Source organism: Trichechus manatus, unplaced genomic scaffold (genome assembly GCF_000243295.1).
Source record: "Trichechus manatus latirostris isolate Lorelei unplaced genomic scaffold, TriManLat1.0 scaffold00063, whole genome shotgun sequence".
Classification (NCBI taxonomy): domain Eukaryota; kingdom Metazoa; phylum Chordata; class Mammalia; order Sirenia; family Trichechidae; genus Trichechus; species Trichechus manatus.
Genome location: NW_004443999.1, coordinates 7,858,117 through 7,879,233, shown reverse-complemented (window position 1 = coordinate 7,879,233; position 21,117 = coordinate 7,858,117). Strand labels below are relative to the sequence as shown.

General features: G+C 40.9%; 1 protein-coding gene across 1 annotated transcript in view; it reads left to right on the top strand.

Annotated features, from left to right (window-relative positions):
* ATP8B1 (ATPase phospholipid transporting 8B1) overlaps positions 1 to 21,117 on the top strand; it is a 77,471-nt gene that overhangs the window by 24,026 nt on the left and 32,328 nt on the right. The window contains exons 2-13 of the mRNA XM_004379261.1: positions 3,232 to 3,329; positions 4,275 to 4,388; positions 5,992 to 6,090; positions 6,207 to 6,268; positions 10,761 to 10,833; positions 10,942 to 11,012; positions 12,626 to 12,708; positions 12,830 to 12,988; positions 13,362 to 13,450; positions 13,866 to 14,056; positions 19,064 to 19,272; positions 20,493 to 20,536. Coding sequence (XP_004379318.1) covers positions 3,232 to 3,329; positions 4,275 to 4,388; positions 5,992 to 6,090; positions 6,207 to 6,268; positions 10,761 to 10,833; positions 10,942 to 11,012; positions 12,626 to 12,708; positions 12,830 to 12,988; positions 13,362 to 13,450; positions 13,866 to 14,056; positions 19,064 to 19,272; positions 20,493 to 20,536 — 1,292 coding nt within the window. The remainder of the gene's footprint in view (positions 1 to 3,231; positions 3,330 to 4,274; positions 4,389 to 5,991; positions 6,091 to 6,206; positions 6,269 to 10,760; positions 10,834 to 10,941; positions 11,013 to 12,625; positions 12,709 to 12,829; positions 12,989 to 13,361; positions 13,451 to 13,865; positions 14,057 to 19,063; positions 19,273 to 20,492; positions 20,537 to 21,117) is intronic.

Here is a 21,117-nt window from a genome sequence, read left to right as displayed (position 1 = left end):
TTTTACTCTGTCCTAGAGGGTCGCTATGAGTCGAATTGACTCAATGGCACCGGTTTACTCATGCACATAAACACCTACGTACATGTATGTGTACCCATGTGCATTCATATTATGTATTCTTTGTTTCACATTTCTGAAAGCGCAGTGTGGTAGACACCCTCTGCTTTTGTCCCTTAACAGTGTGATTTGGAGATCTCCTCTATCAGTACGTAGAAATTTTTTGCTGACCCCATAGGCTTCTATTGTGTGGATGTTTAACCAGCTGTTTATGGTAGGCATTTAGGTTGTTTCTCTTAGTTCTCATAAACAGGACTGCATTGAATAGCCCTGAAATATGTCATTTCTCCTGTGCTTGAGTATATATAGATGGGGGATAAATTCCTAGAAGTGAATGTGTATATTAAATTTTGATGATGATGACGTTGTTAGCTGCCACTGAGTCACCCCCCAACTCATGGCAACCTCATGCACAAGGTATCAAAACTATGCCTAGTACTGTGCCACCTAAATAGCTCTACCCAGAGGCTACATAAGAAGGCCTGTTTCGCCACACCCAGTGTGTCAGCAAACCCTGTAATCTTTGCCAATATAATGGATAAAAATCAGTACCTCACTGGAGTTTTGAATTGCTTTTGTTTTATGAACTTGAGTATCTTTTCATATATCTAAGAGCCATTTGAATTTCCTTTTGTATGACTGTCTCTTCGTGTCCTACAACCATTTCTCTCTTCAGCATTTTTTTTTTGTTTTGTTTTGATGTTAAACTTTTGACTTTTTTACTCTGTGGGTTTGCTGCAGTTGGCACCAACCAGTGCAGCTTTGTGGTTATTAGTGTGTCTGGAAGTAAGGATTCAGAACCAGAACTGAATGGATGAGGGGTAAAGCTAAGCTCACTTCCATTTATTTGTGTTGGGGCTTTTCCAGGTGGTGATGGTCAAAGGACTCGATGACTCTGGAAGTGCTCTGAAGATCATTTTGCTGGTGGTGGTGGTTGCCAAGGAGTCGACTCTGACTCATGGCAACCCCGTGCGTGTCAGAGTAGAGCTGTGCTCCGTAGGGTTTCCAATGGCTAGTTTTTCACTAGTAGACTACCAGGCCTTTCTTCTGAGGTGCCTCTGGGTGGACTTGAACCTCCAACTTTTTGTTTAGCGGCTGAGCACATAAACTGTTGGCAGCACCCAGGGGCTCTGAAAATCATTTAGCAATATTTAAATGTATTAGCGACGTAAGCTTCTGTCAGACTTGAGGCATAACTGAGCCACATCTGACCCATGTAACTGCGTCTCTGGACACTGCTTTGATGGTTTTGCTAGACCCGTCCCTTGTTAGTTATCTCTCTACCTTTTGACTAAAGGGCCGTATGGTGAAGGTGCATTTTTTTGCTGATAAATTTACTATTTCTTTTCTTCGTCAATAATTTCCTTCTAGAAAATGGGGCAAGGTTCCTTCTTTTTCTATAAATTAGCTTTAGAGCCCAAATGTCTAGAAAAGTTCTCTATTCCAAAGAAAAGATTTGATCAAAAAGGCAAATATGCCCACGTGCTATTTTGCTGCCTGTCCTAAAATGTTGCCCTTAGTGTAACATTTCTCAAACCATGTTAATAGATGTTCTGGAACTTAAAAGTGTGGTTCCGTTAACACTGAAATTCAATGTTTCTTTACTGCAGGACTTCTCAGAGCCTTCAATGTCCCAGTGGGCCCATTGAATGTTCAAGAGAAGGAATTAATTAGCTTAAACTTAGCATAGAAGTAGGATAAGATTTCAATTGGATTGCATGCTGGCTTGTCTGAATTAAGCAAAACAGGGGACCTTAACGGACGTAGGGTTACTGATTCCCTGACTGCAGTCAGAATTCTGAAATTAACTGGAAACTCTCCTTGATTAAGTCACAGATGAAGACATACTCCATAAGTAATAGATAATAATGCAAAAGGAATAAATGCTTACTACTGATGAATGCAAACACTGAACTTTATTACTTGTTTAAAAATGATAATACCATTATTGAAATTTTCTCTTGCATCATTTTGACTGTGATTTATTTGGATTATCGTAATTGTCGTGACATTACAAATGGAAATGCCCACAGCATCTTTTCTAGCTCAAGTGCAATTTCATCAGAAGGGAAAATTAAAATGAAACTCTTGAACAACTCAAAAACACTTTAGTAATATATGCAGTTGGGACCAGTGAATACCAATTGTTCTGTTACCTTGAATGAATCTCACCTCACATAATGTTGAAGGGGAAGAAAAGCCATTCACAGAGAAATAGACATGATATAGTTCAAAAACAAGACCAAGCATGTTGCTTGGGGTGCTTGTTTTGTAAACCTGTACACAAAAACAAGGGGATGATAAACACAGAAGTTAGGAGCAGGGTTATCTGTTGGGTGGGACCGAGGGAAATGTGATAAGGGGTGCACACCAGGGGCTTTGACAGAGTTGGGAATTGTTCTAGTAAACCAGGAGACAACATCTTTCAATGACTGGAGAAAACTACCACCATGGATAATCAGGTTGGAAAGAGTTAGTGAGGGTGGGAAGTAGAAGTGTTTTATGGGACACCTGTTGTGTGAGAAGTGTTCTCCCCAGCAGCAAAGAGTTGAGGATGTTCACAAGTTCCCTGGAATTTAGACCTGGCAATTAAATGGGCTGAGTTCATTCGGTACTGTAAATCTGATGTTACGTGAAATGAATTTAGAAAGATGATAGATTTTGGTGATCAGAGCAAAGCAGTGCACAACACTGATCAGGACTCCAGCGTGTTGAATTACTCAGTGATACCCTTTTCTTTTGATTTTTTTCATTCACTGAGTATTTCATGTGTTATAAATTTTACAAACTAAACACGTTAAAAAAAATTAACTTAATTTGGCTGTGAACCTCAGGGGCTGTTGAATTTTTGTTCAAGCCGTGCTTAGATGAGGATTAGTTCTTTAGAATTCTGATGTTCTGTGAGGGAGTCCCTGGGTGGTGCCAAAGGTTAATGTGCTCGGCTGCTAACCAAAAGATTGAAGGTTCAGGTCCACCCAGAGGTGCCACAGAAGAAAGGCTGGGCGATCTACTTCCTAAAAATCAGCCACTGAAAACAAATGTGGGGTCACAGTGAGTCGGAAATGGATCAGTGGCAACTAGAAAGAAAGAAAATGTTGTTAGCAATTGGTAAAGTTACAACATACATTAATTTTCTGCTTATTAGACTTTTTTTTCCTCTTTCTTTTTTTCAAGAGTGTACATGGCAAGTCAAAGCAAATGATCGAAGCTTCCATGAACAACCTCATTTTATGAACACAAAGTTCTTTTGTATTAAGAAGAGCAAATATGCAGTAAGTTGATTTTAATTTCCCAAATTATCCTTACTAGAAACCAGGTTTTTCTAGCATCCCTTATGCCTTCTAGATAGCCATTGGTCTTAGACTATTAATAATTATTGTTAGTTCTATAGAATGTCACTTTTATTTATCACAGTAAGTTTACACCGAGGGCGGGGTGGCTTGAACCCCCCACTTCAAAAAAAAATAATATTGATTGGAAATTTCCCTATGCTATGTACAAAGCTCTATTAAAAATATTTTATTAAAGAATTGCAGTAATGAAACAGAAGTCTTCTGTTTGAAAGTAATAAAAAATTTGAAAATAATGATTTTGAAATGTATATTAATTACTTATCTCCCCCTCTTCTACCTGTGATGGATTTAGAGACTTTGAAGATATTTTCTCCTCAAAAACTGTTTATTACACCTGTAATGCACCTGCTTATTACACCTTAGAACACCTGTTAAGTGTGGGCTTAATGTAAGAAGTCCTTGGAAAGGTCTTTTATACTCTTTCTTACATAGTAGCCCCTGTACTGCCTTAAAAAAGAGTGTTTCTGTTTCTAACTTGCCAAAGTCCAGCCTCATCTTCCATCAGCCTGTACTAGAGTGGTAATGGGTCTCCCTCTGTTGACATTCACCTTTGCCCCATTTTCTAAGAGGCTCTGATGGGCCAAGGAATCTGACAGGATTCACTTAGTCAAGGTCTGATTTGCCAAAGACTTTTGAGGTGAAATATTCGTATCTTGTTTATTGTTTCTAACATAAGCCTCCACGTAGTCATTTTGAGACTTGGTTAGAACTAAAAACTTAAAGGAAATCTTGATATCTTTATGACTGACAAATTATGTCCCTGTATCCCTGTAGCCCATGGGACTTAGTGATTTTTGCAGATGTACAGATATTGTTATAAGTATGTGGCATCATATAGACTGACTTTCTTATTTTTTCCCACAGAGTAACGCAATTAAAACGTACAAGTACAATGTGTTTGACTTTATACCAGTGAATTTATTTGAGCAGTTTAAGAGAGTAGCCAATTTATATTTCCTGATCCTTCTTGTCTTACAGGTAATGCCCTTTGATATTTTAGTTCTCATTTTGAATTATGGTGACTCATGAACATTTTAAGCTGCAGAAGCATATAATGTGAATAATTTGAAAGCTTTTTATATTAACATAAGGGTTCTGTAGGTAAGGGAGCAGTGCCTCATACACAGAACCAGCTCAACAAATATGAATGGAACAGGGGAAGGGAACAAATGGAAGTATGATTCTAATTCTATATTTTTAAAAAATTGTATTTTGTACTAACATGAATGTTAAAACTAGCTTTCCTAAAGTGAATAAAATTAAAATCTTTACTTTGTACAGTTATTTATACCATTTAAACTTCTTTTCTATGCTTGCCCTTTATTTTTTGTAGTTAGATGCCTAGCTCCTCAAGAATAATATTGATTTTTATTAATATTTTGGTCAAATATATCAAAAAATACTTTTGTGAACTGGTTTTTACATTGGAAAAGGCCTACTTTTTGTCTGAGTTTTTTGTTTTCCCTTAATTTGGCCGAATATTCACATATCTGGAGAGCGTTAATTTTATTCTGTAGCACATCCATCCGTTTAGGAATAGTTACAATCAAGAGAACTCCGCACACTCTAGTTAGCACTCAGAGAATCAACCTTTAGCAACTGATGTGCAGTTTACAAAGGATAATGTAGCCACTGTGTTTTACCCGATTCTATCAAACATTGGATTTGGAAAATGATCCTGCCTGCCCCAGCTACTAAACCCACTTTGAAAATGGTAGAGTGTATATCTGGGTTGGGACTGGGGACACATGGAGTAGAGAGGAGAGAAAAGAAGAAGATACAAGAGAGAAATGGATACTCAACGGATTTAGTAGAATATAAAGCTTGCTGCCTTAATAGTAAAGGATGGTCCTGCTATCCAGGCGGATATTTTAGGTAGGCTTGTGTAGAGATAAACACTCCAAGTTGTAAGGTGCTGTTGTGTGGTAAGTGGGCTATGTTTTCTCTCACCTCCTTTTAGCAAGGGAAAAGTGAGTTCCATGTATTGTATGATTCCACTTATATGAAGTATCTAGAATAGAAAAATTCTTAGAGATAGAAAGCAGATTAAGGTTACCTGGTGCTGGAAGGAGTGGGGAGTTATTGCTGAAAGGGGACTGAGTTGCTGTTTGAGGTGATGAAAAAGTTTTGGTGGTAGTTGAAACTAATGCCACTGAACTGTACACTTAAAAATATTTAAAATGGCAAATTTTGTTAGATATAGATTGACCTCAGTAAAATAAAAATTTTAAAAAGAGACTCCCATGTCAGAGAACAAGGATGAAGACTTCAAAAAAAAAAATTATTGCAGTTTCCTTTTAGGTATCATGTTACAGAGTCATATCAGTGTCCAGCTAAGGTCACGATGAGAAAATTTCAGGAGCCACAGGCCCAGGCTCTGCTCCAGGTGCCTGGAAGCTGGAGAGAGCCATCTGAGGGAGGTTGGCTAGCTTTGTGGATGGCTTTTCCTACAAGCCCTGCAGGACATAGACTTACATGACAATGGAGAGTAGACTTAGGCTAGCAATCAGTTATGTGTACATTACATACGCCTTCTTGAACACATATGTACGCTTTCTTTCTTTCTTTTTTTTTTGTTAAGACAATTCCTCAAATCACTACCCTGGCCTGGTACACCACTCTCGTGCCTCTTCTCTTGGTGCTGGGCGTTACTGCAATCAAAGACCTGGCAGATGATGTGGTAAGGGTCTTTTAATGCTAGCTTTCTGCTGACTGCTTTGAGCTTATTCTGGTTTGTCATTAATGCCTTATGTTCTGAGATTATTGAAATAACATTTGCCCGTCTCCCTTTTAAAGACTCGTCATAAAATGGATAAAGAAGTAAACAATAGGACATGTGAAGTCATCAGGGATGGCAGGTACTGTGCCTTTGTCTTTTTGACACTTTGTTATTGTTGTTAGTTGCCGTTGAGTTAACTCCAGCTTATGGGGACCCTGTGTACAACAGAACAAAACGTTGCTTGGTCCTGCACCGTCTTCACAATCATACATTGGTATGCTTGAGTCCACTGTTGTAGCCACTGTGTATTTTGAATGACTTCCAACCCGGGGGCTCATCTTTCAGCACTATATCAGACACTCTTCTGTTGTGATTTATAGGGTTTTCATAGGCTAATTTTTAGTAATAGATCACCAGGCCTTTCTTCCTAGTCTTTCTTACTGTGGAAGCTCCACTGAAGCCTATCCACCATGGGTGACCCTGCTGGTATTTGAAATATTGGTGGCATAGCTTCCAGCATCATAGCACCACACAAGCCAGCACAGTATAACAAACTGATGACAAGTGATGGGTCAATTAGTCACAAGAATGTAATGTATGAATATGCCTAGAAACATATTTAGAGATAATGATTTGAACTTGAAGTCTATCAGTATATGAACATTTTTAATTGTAAAGACCTCTCTTAACTTACAAAGGCATTGTATCCCCTTTGTAGCCTGGTGGCTCTACCCAAATTGATTGTGGGTGGTCACTCTGAGTTATCAGCACACCCTATGTTAGGACAACTCCTTCATCTTCCTTCATCCCATCTCTTCATCTTCCTTCATCCCTTCCCTTCATCCTCCTTCATCCCATCTCTCCTGTTCCCAAAGCTGCCCATTCAGGTCTGTGCTCAAATGTCTTGACATCTTACCCAGTTCTCCAGCTAAAGTGATTTCTCCCTTCTCTGTATTTTCAGAGCATTTTCTTTTCATCTTATAATCTGAATTTTATTAGAATTATTTGTGTAGGTATCTCATCTTCTCTCCTAGACTCTAAGTTTCTCCAGGATACCATCTGACGGTGTTTATTTTTGTGTCCACCAGAGCCTCCAACACACGGAAAGTGTTCAATAAATGTTTGTTAAGTTAATGTAATCAGCTGTGACCAAAGTACCAATTCAGCGCTCAGTAATGATTTGTTTTTTTGAGCAAGAGCCTCAAGGCAGAACTGCAGCTTCAAGTGTTAAAATAGTGACTAAGGCACAATTCAAAGACTTTTTGAGTGTCAACACTGAGGAAAATCACCTGATTTACGGCCATATGTTAGCTGTGTCTATTTTGAAATAGACTGCAGCAATCCATAAATATTTTAGGACAGCCTTTTCTCCACACACACACACACACACACACACACACACACACAAAATGGACTGTGTTCTAAATGTTAGCTTTCAAGTCACTTAGCATCAATGTTATGACCATGGTGAGATTCATAGCTAGCCCACAAAATGCTGTAAGCCCACAATACGGATAAAACTACACTGGTAAGTAGTAGCCTAGAGTTGCCTTGAATCTGGGGATGGTGGACACGTATCTGGCAGGGCTGTAGCCCCAGAAGCTCCCACCATGGAGCCAAGCCTATGTGAGGACTTGGGCATCAGTGGGACAGGGCAGCAAGGACCTCATCATGGAGAACTGTTATATCCAGTGCAAGAGTCCCACAGGAACTGCCTCTAATATTCCAAAAGAAATATGATAAGAAGACACTAATATGTTCGTGTGTAATTTGAAACCCACTTGCAAATTTATAATTTCACATATTGGAATGTAAAATACTATAATTCCATTTACTGAAAGGTAAGCCAACTTTACTAAATTCTAGTAAAATTGAGGAAATAAGGGCATAAGCATATATTTTAAATGTATTTTAAATCTCCAGATCACTTTTTTTTTCATAAATTAATTGGAGGCAAAACATAGCAATTGAATTTTTACCTCCAAAAAAATTAAGGTTATTAGTTGTGGTAGGTTCATAATGTCTATTAGGGGTATCTTTTCTATACATGATCACCTTTAAAGCAGAGTACTATATTTTAAAACTTGAAAACACTGGTTTGTTAGAAATTTAAATGAATGTTTTTCTATGGAATTTAATACTGAAGATAGTAATCTTTATTTCATTCTATATTTTATCAACATTCTTATTAGATTTGTTATAAAAATGACACATACAACAGAGAATATATAAAGTAGAAAAATTTCCGTTTTTATACCCATATTTCCAAATTCAGTCTCCAGAGGTAACCACTGCTAACAGATTAATCTATAGTCTTCAGACTTTTTTCTATATGCATATGTGGTCTTTTTTTATACACACAAAAAATGAAATCATGATATGCATACTGTTCTGCACTTGCTTGTTTAACCTAAAAAGATATCATAGGTATCTCTCTTGTCTACTTGACGGAGAAGAACTTTGACTTGGATTTTGAGCCAAGTGTCTTTCTTGACTTTCCTATCCTATAAACTACCTAATAAAGAAGACTGAAATGATAGTTATTGGGAAGCTTGTTTAAAAGCAAAGGAGTTCTACCCTTCAAACACTCTCTTCTTGTCTGGCAGAACACAACTGCTCTGTTATTGGAAAAACATCCTTCCTTGATTGAAGGGTCAAAAGAACATTGGCAGGATCCACTGTGTAAATGATGAACAGGCTTTGCAAGGTAGAATATTAAAACTATCAACAGTTCAGAATGTGGAACCTGCCTTCCAGCTCAGAAGTAGACAACAGCAGAGCATGTGCAGTGGAAGGCGGGCTTCCTGAGATGCTGAGCATCAGAGGGCTGGGAAGCCCTTCTTGCAGTACCAGCGATCTACAGTGAACATTGCCCAGATGTGATGAAGAAGCCATAGGGATCTCACGGGACCTTTCTATAGATCATTCATTGTCATTGTGGATTCTGGCTAGGTGAACTTGGAGAAGGGGCAAGCTCTAAACCTCCATGAGGACTCAGGGTGGCCCCTGGGGGAGCTATCATGCATTCGTATCCTGTGACCAAGACTGAGCAAGTGATGGATAGCCCAGATGGAGGAGAATGGGGAGAGGGAGTGCAGAATATGAACAAAACCACAGAGGGTGGCATGGATGTATCTCCCTTCCACACATGTAAAAAGCCCCTGATGAACCCTTCATTACGTTGACGTAGGATGGAAAGAACAGTGGGATGGAAGAATGCCACAAAGGTGCTTGATATATTTTTTGAATGAGTAAGCAGAGCTTTAATGAACAGTTCTATAGCTTCAAAGCTCTATGACATGGATCAAGTACAATATGAGATGGTACTGCCTGCCCACATGTGTTAGCAGAATCTTGACAGGAAGCAGAATCTAACTTGCACTGCTTACATGAAGAGACTTTAAAGACAGGACATTGCGTAGAGGTGTGGGCAGCAGCCAACACAGGATGCTGTGTGCTCAGAAGTTAGCAACAGCTGGAAGCCATTGCCACCTTAATGGCCTTAAAGGACAGTGGGAGGAAATGGAGGAAAGACTACCAGAGCTGTGGAGGAGGGCAGCCGTGGCCAGAAATGCAGCCTTAGAAGGGAAAGTGTGGAAGAACATCACCATCACTCTCCTCCCTCCTTCCAGCTTGCTCTCAGTGCCTCCCCTTGGCTGAACCTGAGCAGAGCCCAGGGGTAAGGGAGCCAAGCGAGGCCAACCCGAGGGGCCAGCCTCCCAGAGAACAGGGCAGAACAAGGTGGAGAATGGGCCTGGGGAGGGGCAGGTAGAAAATGACCAGTATACCTCCTTTTTATGTAATTGTGGTGATCAAGTGGCAAAAGGAGCATGCTTTATTGTCTTAGTCATCTAGTGCTGCTCTAATGGAAATACCACAAGTGGATGACTTCAACAAAGAGAAATTTATTCTCTCACAGCCTAGTAGGCTACAAGTCCAAATTCAGGGCATCAGCTCAAAGGGAAGGCTTCCTCTGTCAGCTTTGGAGGAAGGTCCTTGTCCTCAGTCTTCCCTTGGTCCGGGAGCATCTCAGCGTAGGAACCTCAGGTCCAAAGGACACGCTCTACTCCCGGCACTGCCTTTCTGGTGGTATGAGGTCCCCACTCTCTGCTTGCTTCCCTTTCCTTTTATCTCTTGATAGGTAAAAGGTGATGCAGGCCACACCCCAGGGAAACTCCCCTTACATTGGATCAGGGGTGTGACCTGGGTAAGGGTGTTACAATCCCACCCTAATCCTCTTTAACATAAAATTACAATCACAAAATGGAGGACAACCACACAATACTGGGAATCATGGCCCAGCCAAATTGATACACACATTTTTGGGGGGACATAATTCAATCCATGACATTTATCAAGTGCTTTATAAACTATAAAGCTCCATTTTTTACATAGTGGTGGTATTCTTATTAACACCAAAGTCATCACTGTCATTGTTTCGTCCTTTCGACAATAATAGGATTCTCACAACCACTTAATGTGGCTACATCATTAAATGGCTGAACTTTTAACAAATGTTTCCCTGCAATCTCCATGTTTCCCAGAATCTTTGGCATGCAGAAAGAATAATTCTAAGCCCCTTGCCAGTGACGTTTAGAAGCCAATCAACATTGATTATTTTTCATCCTTAGGTTCAAAGTTGCCAAGTGGAAAGACATTCAAGTTGGAGATGTCATTCGTCTGAAAAAAAATGATTTTATTCCAGTAAGTGAGCAAGCACTGCTTCTCTCGTTCCTTGTTCTCCCCAGTGCCCTGGCACTCAGTTTCCCCTTGGGAGGGTCTCTTGTTAGTGGTGTGCTTTGTTTTGAACAGGCTGATATTCTCCTGCTCTCCAGCTCGGAACCTAACAGCCTCTGCTATGTGGAAACCGCCGAACTAGATGGGTAAGCATGTCTTACGTGGGCCTGTTGTATACCTGACCTTTGAAGTCACGTTGATTATTGAAATCTGTGCAGCCTGGATGAAGCCACTTCCCGTCTTGCCTTTGCCACTTGCTGGCTATTCCTAATAGACCAACCTCTCTTTTTCCATCTATGAAGTGGAGCTCTCAATACCTCCTTTCCCCAGGGAAGGTGAAAGGATCAAACGTAAGAATGTATGCCTGAGCCCTTTATAAACTGCTGAGCAGTGTCCAGACAAACATAAATGACTTTTACTATTATCATCTGTTTCAGAGAAAAGAACAGGTTTTAAAAATCTTTGTCGGTGGGCAATTTTGAGTTTGTTGGTTTTGGTTATTATCTAGCCACTGAACGAGGATAAAGTTCTGGATCTGCCCAGTTTGTAATATATTTATCAAGGGCTTACTGGGTCGCAGTCACTTTCTGTGTTTTGACTTATTTAATCTTCTCAATAACCCATGAGACGAGTAGTATTACCTCCATTTTACAGATGAGGAAACTGAGGCACAGGTCGGTTACACAGGAAGTGGCCGAATCGGGATGCTGTTCCCCTGGGCTACCTCTCAGGACTAATGTGTGTGCTTACCCCTCTAGCATTAAGCCTCTTTTTCTCACACCCTAGACATGCATAATCTTCATCATGGAGAGCTGACGTTCTTTGAAAACTAGGCCTGTCTTTGCTCTATAAATCAATGAGTTGATCGTCCAGTCTTAAATATAAAACAGTTATTATTCCCATGAGGGAGATACGAAAGCTTTACAAAGCTATAAAATTGCTAACATGCCCCGTCAGAACCAACAGAAGGGGGTCTCAGGTACTGTCAGAGTTTCTTGAGGAATTGATCTAAAATAAGTTTTAAGGATAAAGGAGCCCTGGTGGTGCAATGGTTAAACACTTGGCTGCTAACCGCTAGTCAGCTTCTTAATACATGTAAATTTGTAAGTCTTGTTTTGTGGAGCTTTTGAAAGGTCCATTGGAGGAGGCAACATTGCTCCCAGAGCACATGTCCCCTGTCTGACCCTGTGCGTCCACACAAGCGTCCCTTACCTTATACCGCAGGTGGTCCATGTGAACTGCTGGGATACAGCTACCTCCTCTCTCCCGAATAAAATTACCTATCAAAAGCATGTGATCAATATATTTACTCTGCAGAACAATAATATTCACTGTTTTAACAGAGTCTAAACACAATTTCTGTAACAGATATGCTTTGTATAAACTTCTTAGTTTGATTAAATATTAAAAGTTAAGTTTTTAAGCAGTAGTTTGATCATGCAGCCTGGTGATAAGAAATTAGGTTGATGAGTAGAAAGTTGTAGGGGAGATTGTAGGTACCTCTGTCTTAATTATATTGGCCCAAACAGGAAAGGGGACCAACTTTTCCCAGGTTGGGAAGTTTTTTTTCTAGTTCAGGGGATCATCTTCTCCAATCCCAAAGTTCCATGGTGAACAGAGAGCTTGGAAGTAGAAAAAGCTAATTATTTAGCTTTCACTTCCAAGGATGCCTAATCTTACTTCATGCGATTTTCTTTATATTCCCTTTGTAATGCTAAAATTTGTTAATTTAATTATTTTGTTGTTTTCCTCTCTTTAGAGAAACCAATTTAAAGTTCAAAATGGCACTTGAAATAACGGATCAGTATCTCCAAAAAGAAAACACATTGGCAACATTTGATGGTCTGTACCAATATGTCTTAATTTGTTTTAAATTTTAGTTGCGTGTTTCAGTACATATTGACTAAAACCAGAAAATCTTTCATGCGTGATTAATTATGTGAATCACATCTTTTTTTTTAAGGTTTTATTGAATGTGAAGAACCCAATAACCGACTAGATAAGTTTACAGGAACGCTGTTTTGGAAAAACAAAAGTTTTCCTTTGGATGCTGATAAAATTTTATTGCGTGGCTGTGTCATTAGGAATACTGATGTCTGCCATGGATTGGTCATTTTTGCAGGTACTTTCAGAGTTTCTTAGGGAATTGATCTGAAATAAGCTTTAAGGATTTTTGGAGGTGATTGCTTTTCTGTCTCATTCTAAAGGAGCCCTGGTAGTTTAACAGTTAAGCACTTGGCTGCTAACCAAAAGGTCAGCAGTTCAGACCCACCCAGTGGCTCCAGGGGAGAAACTGGCAGTCTGCTCCCATAAAGATTACAGCCTAGAAAACCCTGTGGGACAGTTTTACTCTGTCACATGGGGTCACAATGAGTCAAAAATCGATTCAGCAGCACCCAACAACAATTCCATTGAAACCAAAGGAAGTGCAATTTATCGACACGCTGTGAATTGAGTTTTTTAGTTGTTGATCGCATTGAATTTTCCATTTGTAGGTGCTGACACTAAAATTATGAAGAATAGTGGGAAAACCAGATTTAAAAGAACTAAAATTGATTATTTGATGAACTACGTGGTCTACACGGTATTTATCTTCTGTTTCGCTGGATGAGAGCTAGACTGCTGCCTGTGCTCAAATTTTGTTGCATGGTTTTCTGATGCAAAGAAAACTTACGTTTTTAGGCTGAGTAGGAAAAGGATTGGAAGCGCAAAGCCGTGGTGGGGGTTTGGAGGGGGAATTCCTTTACTTGTTCTCAGAAATGCCACACTTCTGCTAGGAGAATCCCCTTGGGAAGGGACGTTGCAGTTGTAAGGTGCTTGAGTGGTCAGGTATTTGGTGGCTGGGGTGACCAGTTAGAAAACCAGGGAGCCCTAGATTAGTTAGTGTGCTGGGCCCCTAAAGTCAATGTAGGGCTGATTTTCCTGCTGTTTGTTTCCCAGGAGCATAATTGAAATGATCTCCATCTCTGAAATACATTTAAACATTTTGTGTCTTCTAGATCTTTGTTGTTCTTATTCTGCTTTCTGCTGGTCTGGCCATTGGCCATGCTTACTGGGAAGCACAAGTTGGCAATTATTCTTGGTACCTCTATGATGGAGAAGACTCTACCCCCTCCTACCGTGGATTCCTAAATTTCTGGGGCTACATCATTGTTCTTAACACCTTGGTGCCTATCTCTCTATATGTCAGGTAAGGCTGTTCCACTTTGGTCTTTTGTCTTAGGGGAAGAAGGTAGTGTGTGTTCCCAATTTCGCACTATTATTTATAGCAATAATTGTTTCAAAGGTCATAAGGAACAATGACAACACAAGGGCTGTCATTTTAGGATTAAAGATGATACAGGAGAAGGAGATTAATGATTGAGTGTCTACTCTGCCAGGCACAGCACTTATATCTCATCCACTTTACAGATAAGGTGACTGAAGTTCAAAGATTAGACGCTACTCCCATTGCCATTTGGTGGTAGGATTCCTTCTTGGGTGAGCTCCAAAGCCCATGCTTCAAAAAGAACCTGAAAATAAAATAAAGCACGTAGGGGTCACAGTTATGGATACTTACTAGACATAACCAAACACCTCATGGGATTGGTTTACTGGGTTTGAGGGCTTAGGACCATTGTCTCCTGGGGCAAATTAGTCAGTTGGCTCAATACAGTTCATAAAGACAATGTTCTACAGTCCTAGTTTGGTGAGTAGTGTCTGGGGTCTTAAAACCTTGGGAATGACCATCTAAGATACAACTATTGGTCTCTGCTCATCCGGAACAAAAGAGAAAGAAGGAAACCAAAGATGCAAACAAGAAACTAATCTGCAGAACTAATAGTCTACACAAACAATGGCCCCACTTACCTTGAGACCAGAAGAACTAGACAGTGTTCGGCTACCACTACCAACAGTTCCTAGCAGGGACTCAATAGATGGTCCCAGATAGAATTGGAGAAAAATGTAGAACAAAACTTAAATTCCTAAAAGAAAAGACCAGACTTACTGGACCAGTAGAGACTAGATGAACCCCCAAGATTTTCACCCTGGAACACTCTTTAAACTTGGAACTCAAACCACTCCCAGAGGTCGGTCACCTTTCAGCCAAATGACAAATTGGCCCGTAAAGTAAATAATATCACCCAGGAGTACTGTGCTCCTCTAAATAATCATCTAAATGAAACCAAACAGTAAACATTTTCCATAGACCGAAGACAAGAAGGTAAAGGGGGACAGGGAACCTAGGTTAAGGGAAACTGAACAACCAGAATGGAAAAATAATGAGAAAGCTGGTATATTGTGAAAAATGTATCCAATGTCACTGAACAATATGTATAGAAATTGTGAAATGAGAACCTAATTTGCTGTGTAAACTTTCACCAAAAACACAATAAAATATTTAACAACTAAAAAACGAGCCTGGGAGAACGTGAAAATTTAGAACGCCATGGAAAAATTCAGTGTTTTTTTCCTTTTTAGGAGCCTTCCTAACTTCTTATCTGAGTCTTCCTTATTACCATCTGCTACACCATTGCTCCTAAAACTCAGTGGCTTCCTGGCTGCTTACTGCCTCATAACAGGAATGAAACTCTTGCTGTCCTCCTTCAGTGACTCAAAATTTTCTGTTTCTTATCTCAACAACAACCGCAGCAAAAATGTCAGGGTCGTATCTGTGGCAAATAGTAATTGCCTTCTTTGGTGATATTTCTTTCTTTCTTTTTAACTTTTCTTTAATAGCCAAGTTCACTGTTACTAGATTTTAGACCCTTGGGAAAGGAGTGTGCCTGGATTATACTCAGCAGCCAGACTTTGTTCTTAGTTCCATAAATAACAGCCCAGAGGCATATAGGATCACATGCACGCCTTTAATTAGAAGCATTTATTTTATTTGAATTTTATTACCTGTGTATTTGTTTTATTTTTAATTTTATTACATGTAATTATTATTACTCTTTTAACATGAAGTGAAGTTCTGGGGCAGCCATCTGTTTGCAGCTACTTTTAAAAATAACTGAGACCCGTGTTACCTTTGTTAAGGAAACTATTACTACAGGTTATTATGTCAAACTATAAATATATGTTATAAAATAAATTGTATCTGTAATATTTGGTTAAAGAACAAGTCATGCCCTGTGTTTAACATGATTCTTTTTTTTAAACTAATATGAATTTATTATTCTCGGAAACGAAGGTCCTTGTAAAACCGAAGTCAGATCAGGTGATTTCAGTCAGATAGCGTCACTGCATTGTCCTCAACCCTGTAACAGCTTTCCATCTCATTCAGAATAAACACATGGGGGCCGCACTGTACCAGACAGGGCCCCATGTGACCTGGTGCTCTGCCCTCCCCGACCCCCGACCTTACCTGCTGCACCTCCGCCCACCTCCCTGGACTCCGACCACTCTAGCCTCCTAGATATGCCTTACTTGTGCCAGTGCCTGCCACAGGGCCTTTGTGCCTGCTCTTAGCTCGGCCTGGAACAAATATCCCAGTATTTGTTTCCTGGGGCTACCTTAACAAATTACCACAAACTGTTTATTTATTCTCTCAGTTCTGGAGGTCTGAAGGATAATTGTTCCATGACTCTCTCCTAGCTTCTGGTAGTTGCTGGCATCCTAGGCATTCCTTGGTTTGTGGACACATCACTCAAATCTGTGCCTTCATTGTCACATGACGTTCTCCCTGTCTCTCCTCTATATCTCTGTGTCCAGATTTCTCTGTCAGATAAAGACCACAGTCATTGAATAGGTCCCACCTAACCCAGTATGACCTCATCTTAACTTGATTGCGTATGTAAAGACCCTGTTTCCAAACAGGGTCACATTCGCAGATACCCCGGGGGTTCGAACTTGAGCATGTGTTCTTGAAAGACACAGTTCAACCCACAGCAGTCACTCTTTTATATTCTTCAGATCTCTGCTCAAATATTACTTTATTCTGATGGCCTTTCCTCTCCACCCTTGTGTGTACATGTCTGTCTATCTGCATTGCACACGCAGACAGGCTGTGCCTCAAACGTCCAGGCAGCCATGAGATTGCTGGGAATGAGACACATACACCCACTGGAAGCAACCATTCTGTGACTGGCAAAGTGAAAGCCATTATCATTATTTATAGAAAGCAAACATTAAACCATAACAGATTCCCAAAGGGGAAACACTTACCCTTCCCTACATTACCCATGTCAATTTTATGTAGCTGGACAGGCTGAGGTTCAGGTCAGATGCCATGTCCATGTTACTGCTGCCTCCAGCTACCACCACCCTGCCCGAGGCTTCTGCTTTGCCACTGGGCCTCTGGTGGGAAGAACCTTGCACAAGATTTCCTGAGTCTCTACCACCAGACTCTTCTAAGCTTCTGTCACTGGCTCGCACCACACTACCTGGGCCTGGTGGGCTCTCTTGCCGCCATGCTACCTGGGCTCCCAGTGCCTCTGGGGGAGGTGGAGGTGTGCAACCCCAGTACAGGGCCTGCTCAGGCCTCTGCCATGCACAGGCAAGTGTTACTGTTCTTTTTGCTCTGCCAGCATGCCTCCTGCCCAAAGACACTCAGCTCTGGCTCAGCGGGCAGGGTAGGCTCACCACCGCCGTCTCTCACCGTCTTCAGTGTTCTCTCTTTCTTCTCTGTCTAAGAGGTTCTCAGTGCAGGGGACACCAGGTCCTTGGTCCAAAGGTCGCACTCTGCTCCAGGCTCTTCTTGATGGTAGTGAGGCCTCCTTCAACCTCTGTAGGAGTGGTCCTCTTAAGCCCCGCAGGATGGTAAAACTGATCAATTCCCTAGGTAGGCATAGCAAACTGTCCAATCCCTGCAAGAGTTTACGCACCTTATTTGCATAGCCCCAGACGATCATTTTGTGGAGTTATAAGACCACAGCTAGAAAGACCATATAAAAGCAATTCACCACACTACAACCCTATCTTAAATATCACTTTCCTTCCCTGCCTGTCTTCGTGTCCCTTTACCCTGCTTTGTTTTTCTTCAGAGGACTTTCACCTGCTGATATAGTAGATATTTACTGGTTTGCTTGTCTCCTCCCCACTAGAAGGTAACCTCCTTAAGAGCAAATATTTTGTTTTAAATAATATTTTATTATATTTTTAATGGACGTGTACACAGCAAAACAGGTTCCCATTCAACAATTTCTGTACATTTTGTTCAGTGATATGGGTTACATTCTTCACGTTGTATCCAAATTCTCATTACTTCCGTTCTAGTTGTTTTGTTCCCATTAATCTAGTCTCACAGCCACCTAACCTCGTCCATGCTTTAGAGTATTTGTTGTCCATTAGTTTCATGTTGGTGGTTTTTTTTTTTTAAAAGAATGCAGTACTCAAGGGTGATGTTCATTACTTTATGAGCTAACCTGCTATTTAGCTAAGAGTAGAGATTTTCTGTTTTGTGTATTGCTATGTCTCCAGCACCTAGAACAGTATCTGGCACATAGTAGGCACTCAGGAAATATTTATTAAAAGAAGGAAGGGAGGGAGAGAGTTATTTTTCCATCTGTTCAATTTGTCATAAAGATGTTCTTTGCCCATTTGACAGTTGTTGGATATGTAAGCAGCTTCCTTGTAGCTGAGATGTATTTAATCCTTTAAACTTTTGAAATTGAGATTATCTTTTCAGAACATCTTACTTTGCACATTCTGTAACCTTATAAGAATTCAGGGGGAAAATACACCTTTTCATAGTGTGAAATCATGATTCAGAAGTCATTCACCCATAGCAGTTTGCCTCACTTGAGGGCACACAAGGGTCTGTAACAGAGTAGACCCTCCTTTCCTTTGCCTTACAGTCGGGGGCAAAGGTGAGCATGGCCACTACAGGTGCCTCAGGTGCGAAGGGGAACGAGAGAAGCAAGAAGAGGATCACTGCCTCCCACAGTGCTGGTCTGCAGTTGACTGTGTTGTCCGCTCCCCTGGGTACGTGGGCTGGACACGGGCTCTGAGTGTGTGGCCCGTTGTGCTCAGGAGTGAGGGGGAAAGTGCATGGATCAAGGCACTTGGAGGGAAACGACTCACCTAGATTAGTTTGTTGAGGAAGCTGGAGGAAGACCTGCTTGGTCAGGAGAACCCTGGAGGCTGGGCCCGGAGCCACCCCAAGGCTACTTGTTTCCTTATAGATAAGCAGCTGGTTCCTGTAAGCTCAGGCTAAAATCCACTCCCTGCAGATTGTATCTGAGCATGCTGTCAAAAGTAATCTCTTATCTCCTAGCGTGGAAGTGATTCGTCTTGGGCAGAGCTACTTCATAAACTGGGACCTACAGATGTACTATGCTGAGAAGGACACGCCTGCAAAGGCCCGAACCACCACACTGAACGAGCAGCTGGGGCAGATCCATTACATCTTCTCTGATAAGACAGGAACACTGACTCAAAATATCATGACCTTTAAAAAGTGCTGCATCAATGGGCAAATATATGGTGAGTGTAAGCCTAACGTTACTGGGGACAGTGGTGGCTCAGTGGTAGAATTCTTGCCTTCCATGCTGGAGATTCAGGTTCCATGGTACCACTCAACTGTCAGCTTGGATGTTGCTGAACAGTTTTCAGTGGAGCTTCCAGATGAAGACAGACTAGGAAGAAAGGCCTGGCAGTCTGCTTACAAAAATCAGCCAGTGCAAACCCTATGGATCACAACAGTCCAATCTACAGTCGATCATGGGGTTAGCACAGGACCACGCAGTGTTTCATTCCATCGTGCATAGAGTCGTCATGAGTCTGGGGCCAACTTGACGGCAGCTAACAACAACCCATTACTCGCTGCCCAGGTGCGTGGGGGCTGCTTTCTGTGTGCAAGGCTCTTCACATACATGGGCCCATAGTGCTCACTCAGTGCTGCTGGTGGGCACTCCTGGCCGAGGAGCGCACAGTGTCATGGGCAGTGTTGGGAACACCTGCATGGGAGAGGCCAGTGGTCAGAAATAGACACACACATATGTTTTTCCACGTGGAGAAAACTTTATACTATGAAAGCATTTTCAAGTAATGAGCATCTGCAGGAGGTGTTGCGGGAGGTGTGGACAGGTACCCCCTCTTTAATCTGTGAGGAAGTTGTGACCCCCCTCTAAGATTGAGGAGGCATTTCCCATGTATACGATGACCATCGCTTCTGAGTCGGGGGTGGCCAAGCGTTTTGTAGGACATAATTCTGGCCCCAGGGGAGATTGCAGTTTGAAGGACCCAGGCTCCAGTATTTGAGTATCAAAACCAAGGGTCGGCAGACTTTTTCGGTGAAGAGGCAGACAGTAAATGTTTTGGGTTTGCAGGCCACATATGGTCTCTGTCAAATATTCTCCTCTGTTTTGTTTTCTTACATTCCTTGGAAAATGTAAAAACTATTCTTAGCTCAGAAAAAAAACAAAAAACAAAACTGAACTGGTTGCTGTTGAGTTGATTCTAACTCATGGCACCCCAGGTGTGTCAGAGTGGAACTATGCTTTATAGGGTTTTCAATGGCTGATTTTTCACAAGTAGTTTGCCAGGCCTTTTTTCCGAGGTGCCTCTGGGTGGATTAAGGGCCATATAAAAGCAGACTATGAGACCCCCATAAACACCACTAACATGTAAGCAAAGCAAGGTGAGGCAGTGACACCTGGATACAGGTGGGGGACTCAATTTGTTTTGTCCTGTTTCTTTCTCAGGAGACCACAGGGATGCTTCTCAACACAATCACAGCAAAATAGAGGTGAGTCTTTTTAACTTGAGGAATTGTTCAGGGTGACTTTTTTTTTTTTTTAATTTTTGTAAAAATATAAATAACCCAACATTTGCAAATTCAACATTTTTCACTTGTACAATTCCATGAAACGAATTACATCAATCATGTTGTGCAACCATCACCAATATCCATTGTCAGGGTGCCTTTTTGTTTCAAGACAGATGTGAGCATCTTGGCATTTAAGTCAAGAATGTGCTAAAATCCTAATGTGATTTTTGCATAATTAAGAACTTGGCTTCAAAGAAAAGTTATGTCATTTGTTAAGCCAAAAATGTTTAGTTTTTTTGGTTTTTTTTTTTTTTTTTTTTTACTATTTTATTGTGCTTTTGGTGGAAGTTCACATAGCAGATTAGGTCCTCGTTTAATAATTTCTATACATATTGTTCAGTGACATTGGTTACATTTTCCACATTGTGTCAACATTTTCATTATTTCTGTTCTGGTTGTTCCATTTCCATTAATCTAGTTTCCCTGCCCCCCTACCCCGACCTTCTCGTCTTTGCTTTAGGGTAAATGTTGACCATTTGGCCTCACATAGATGATTTTTT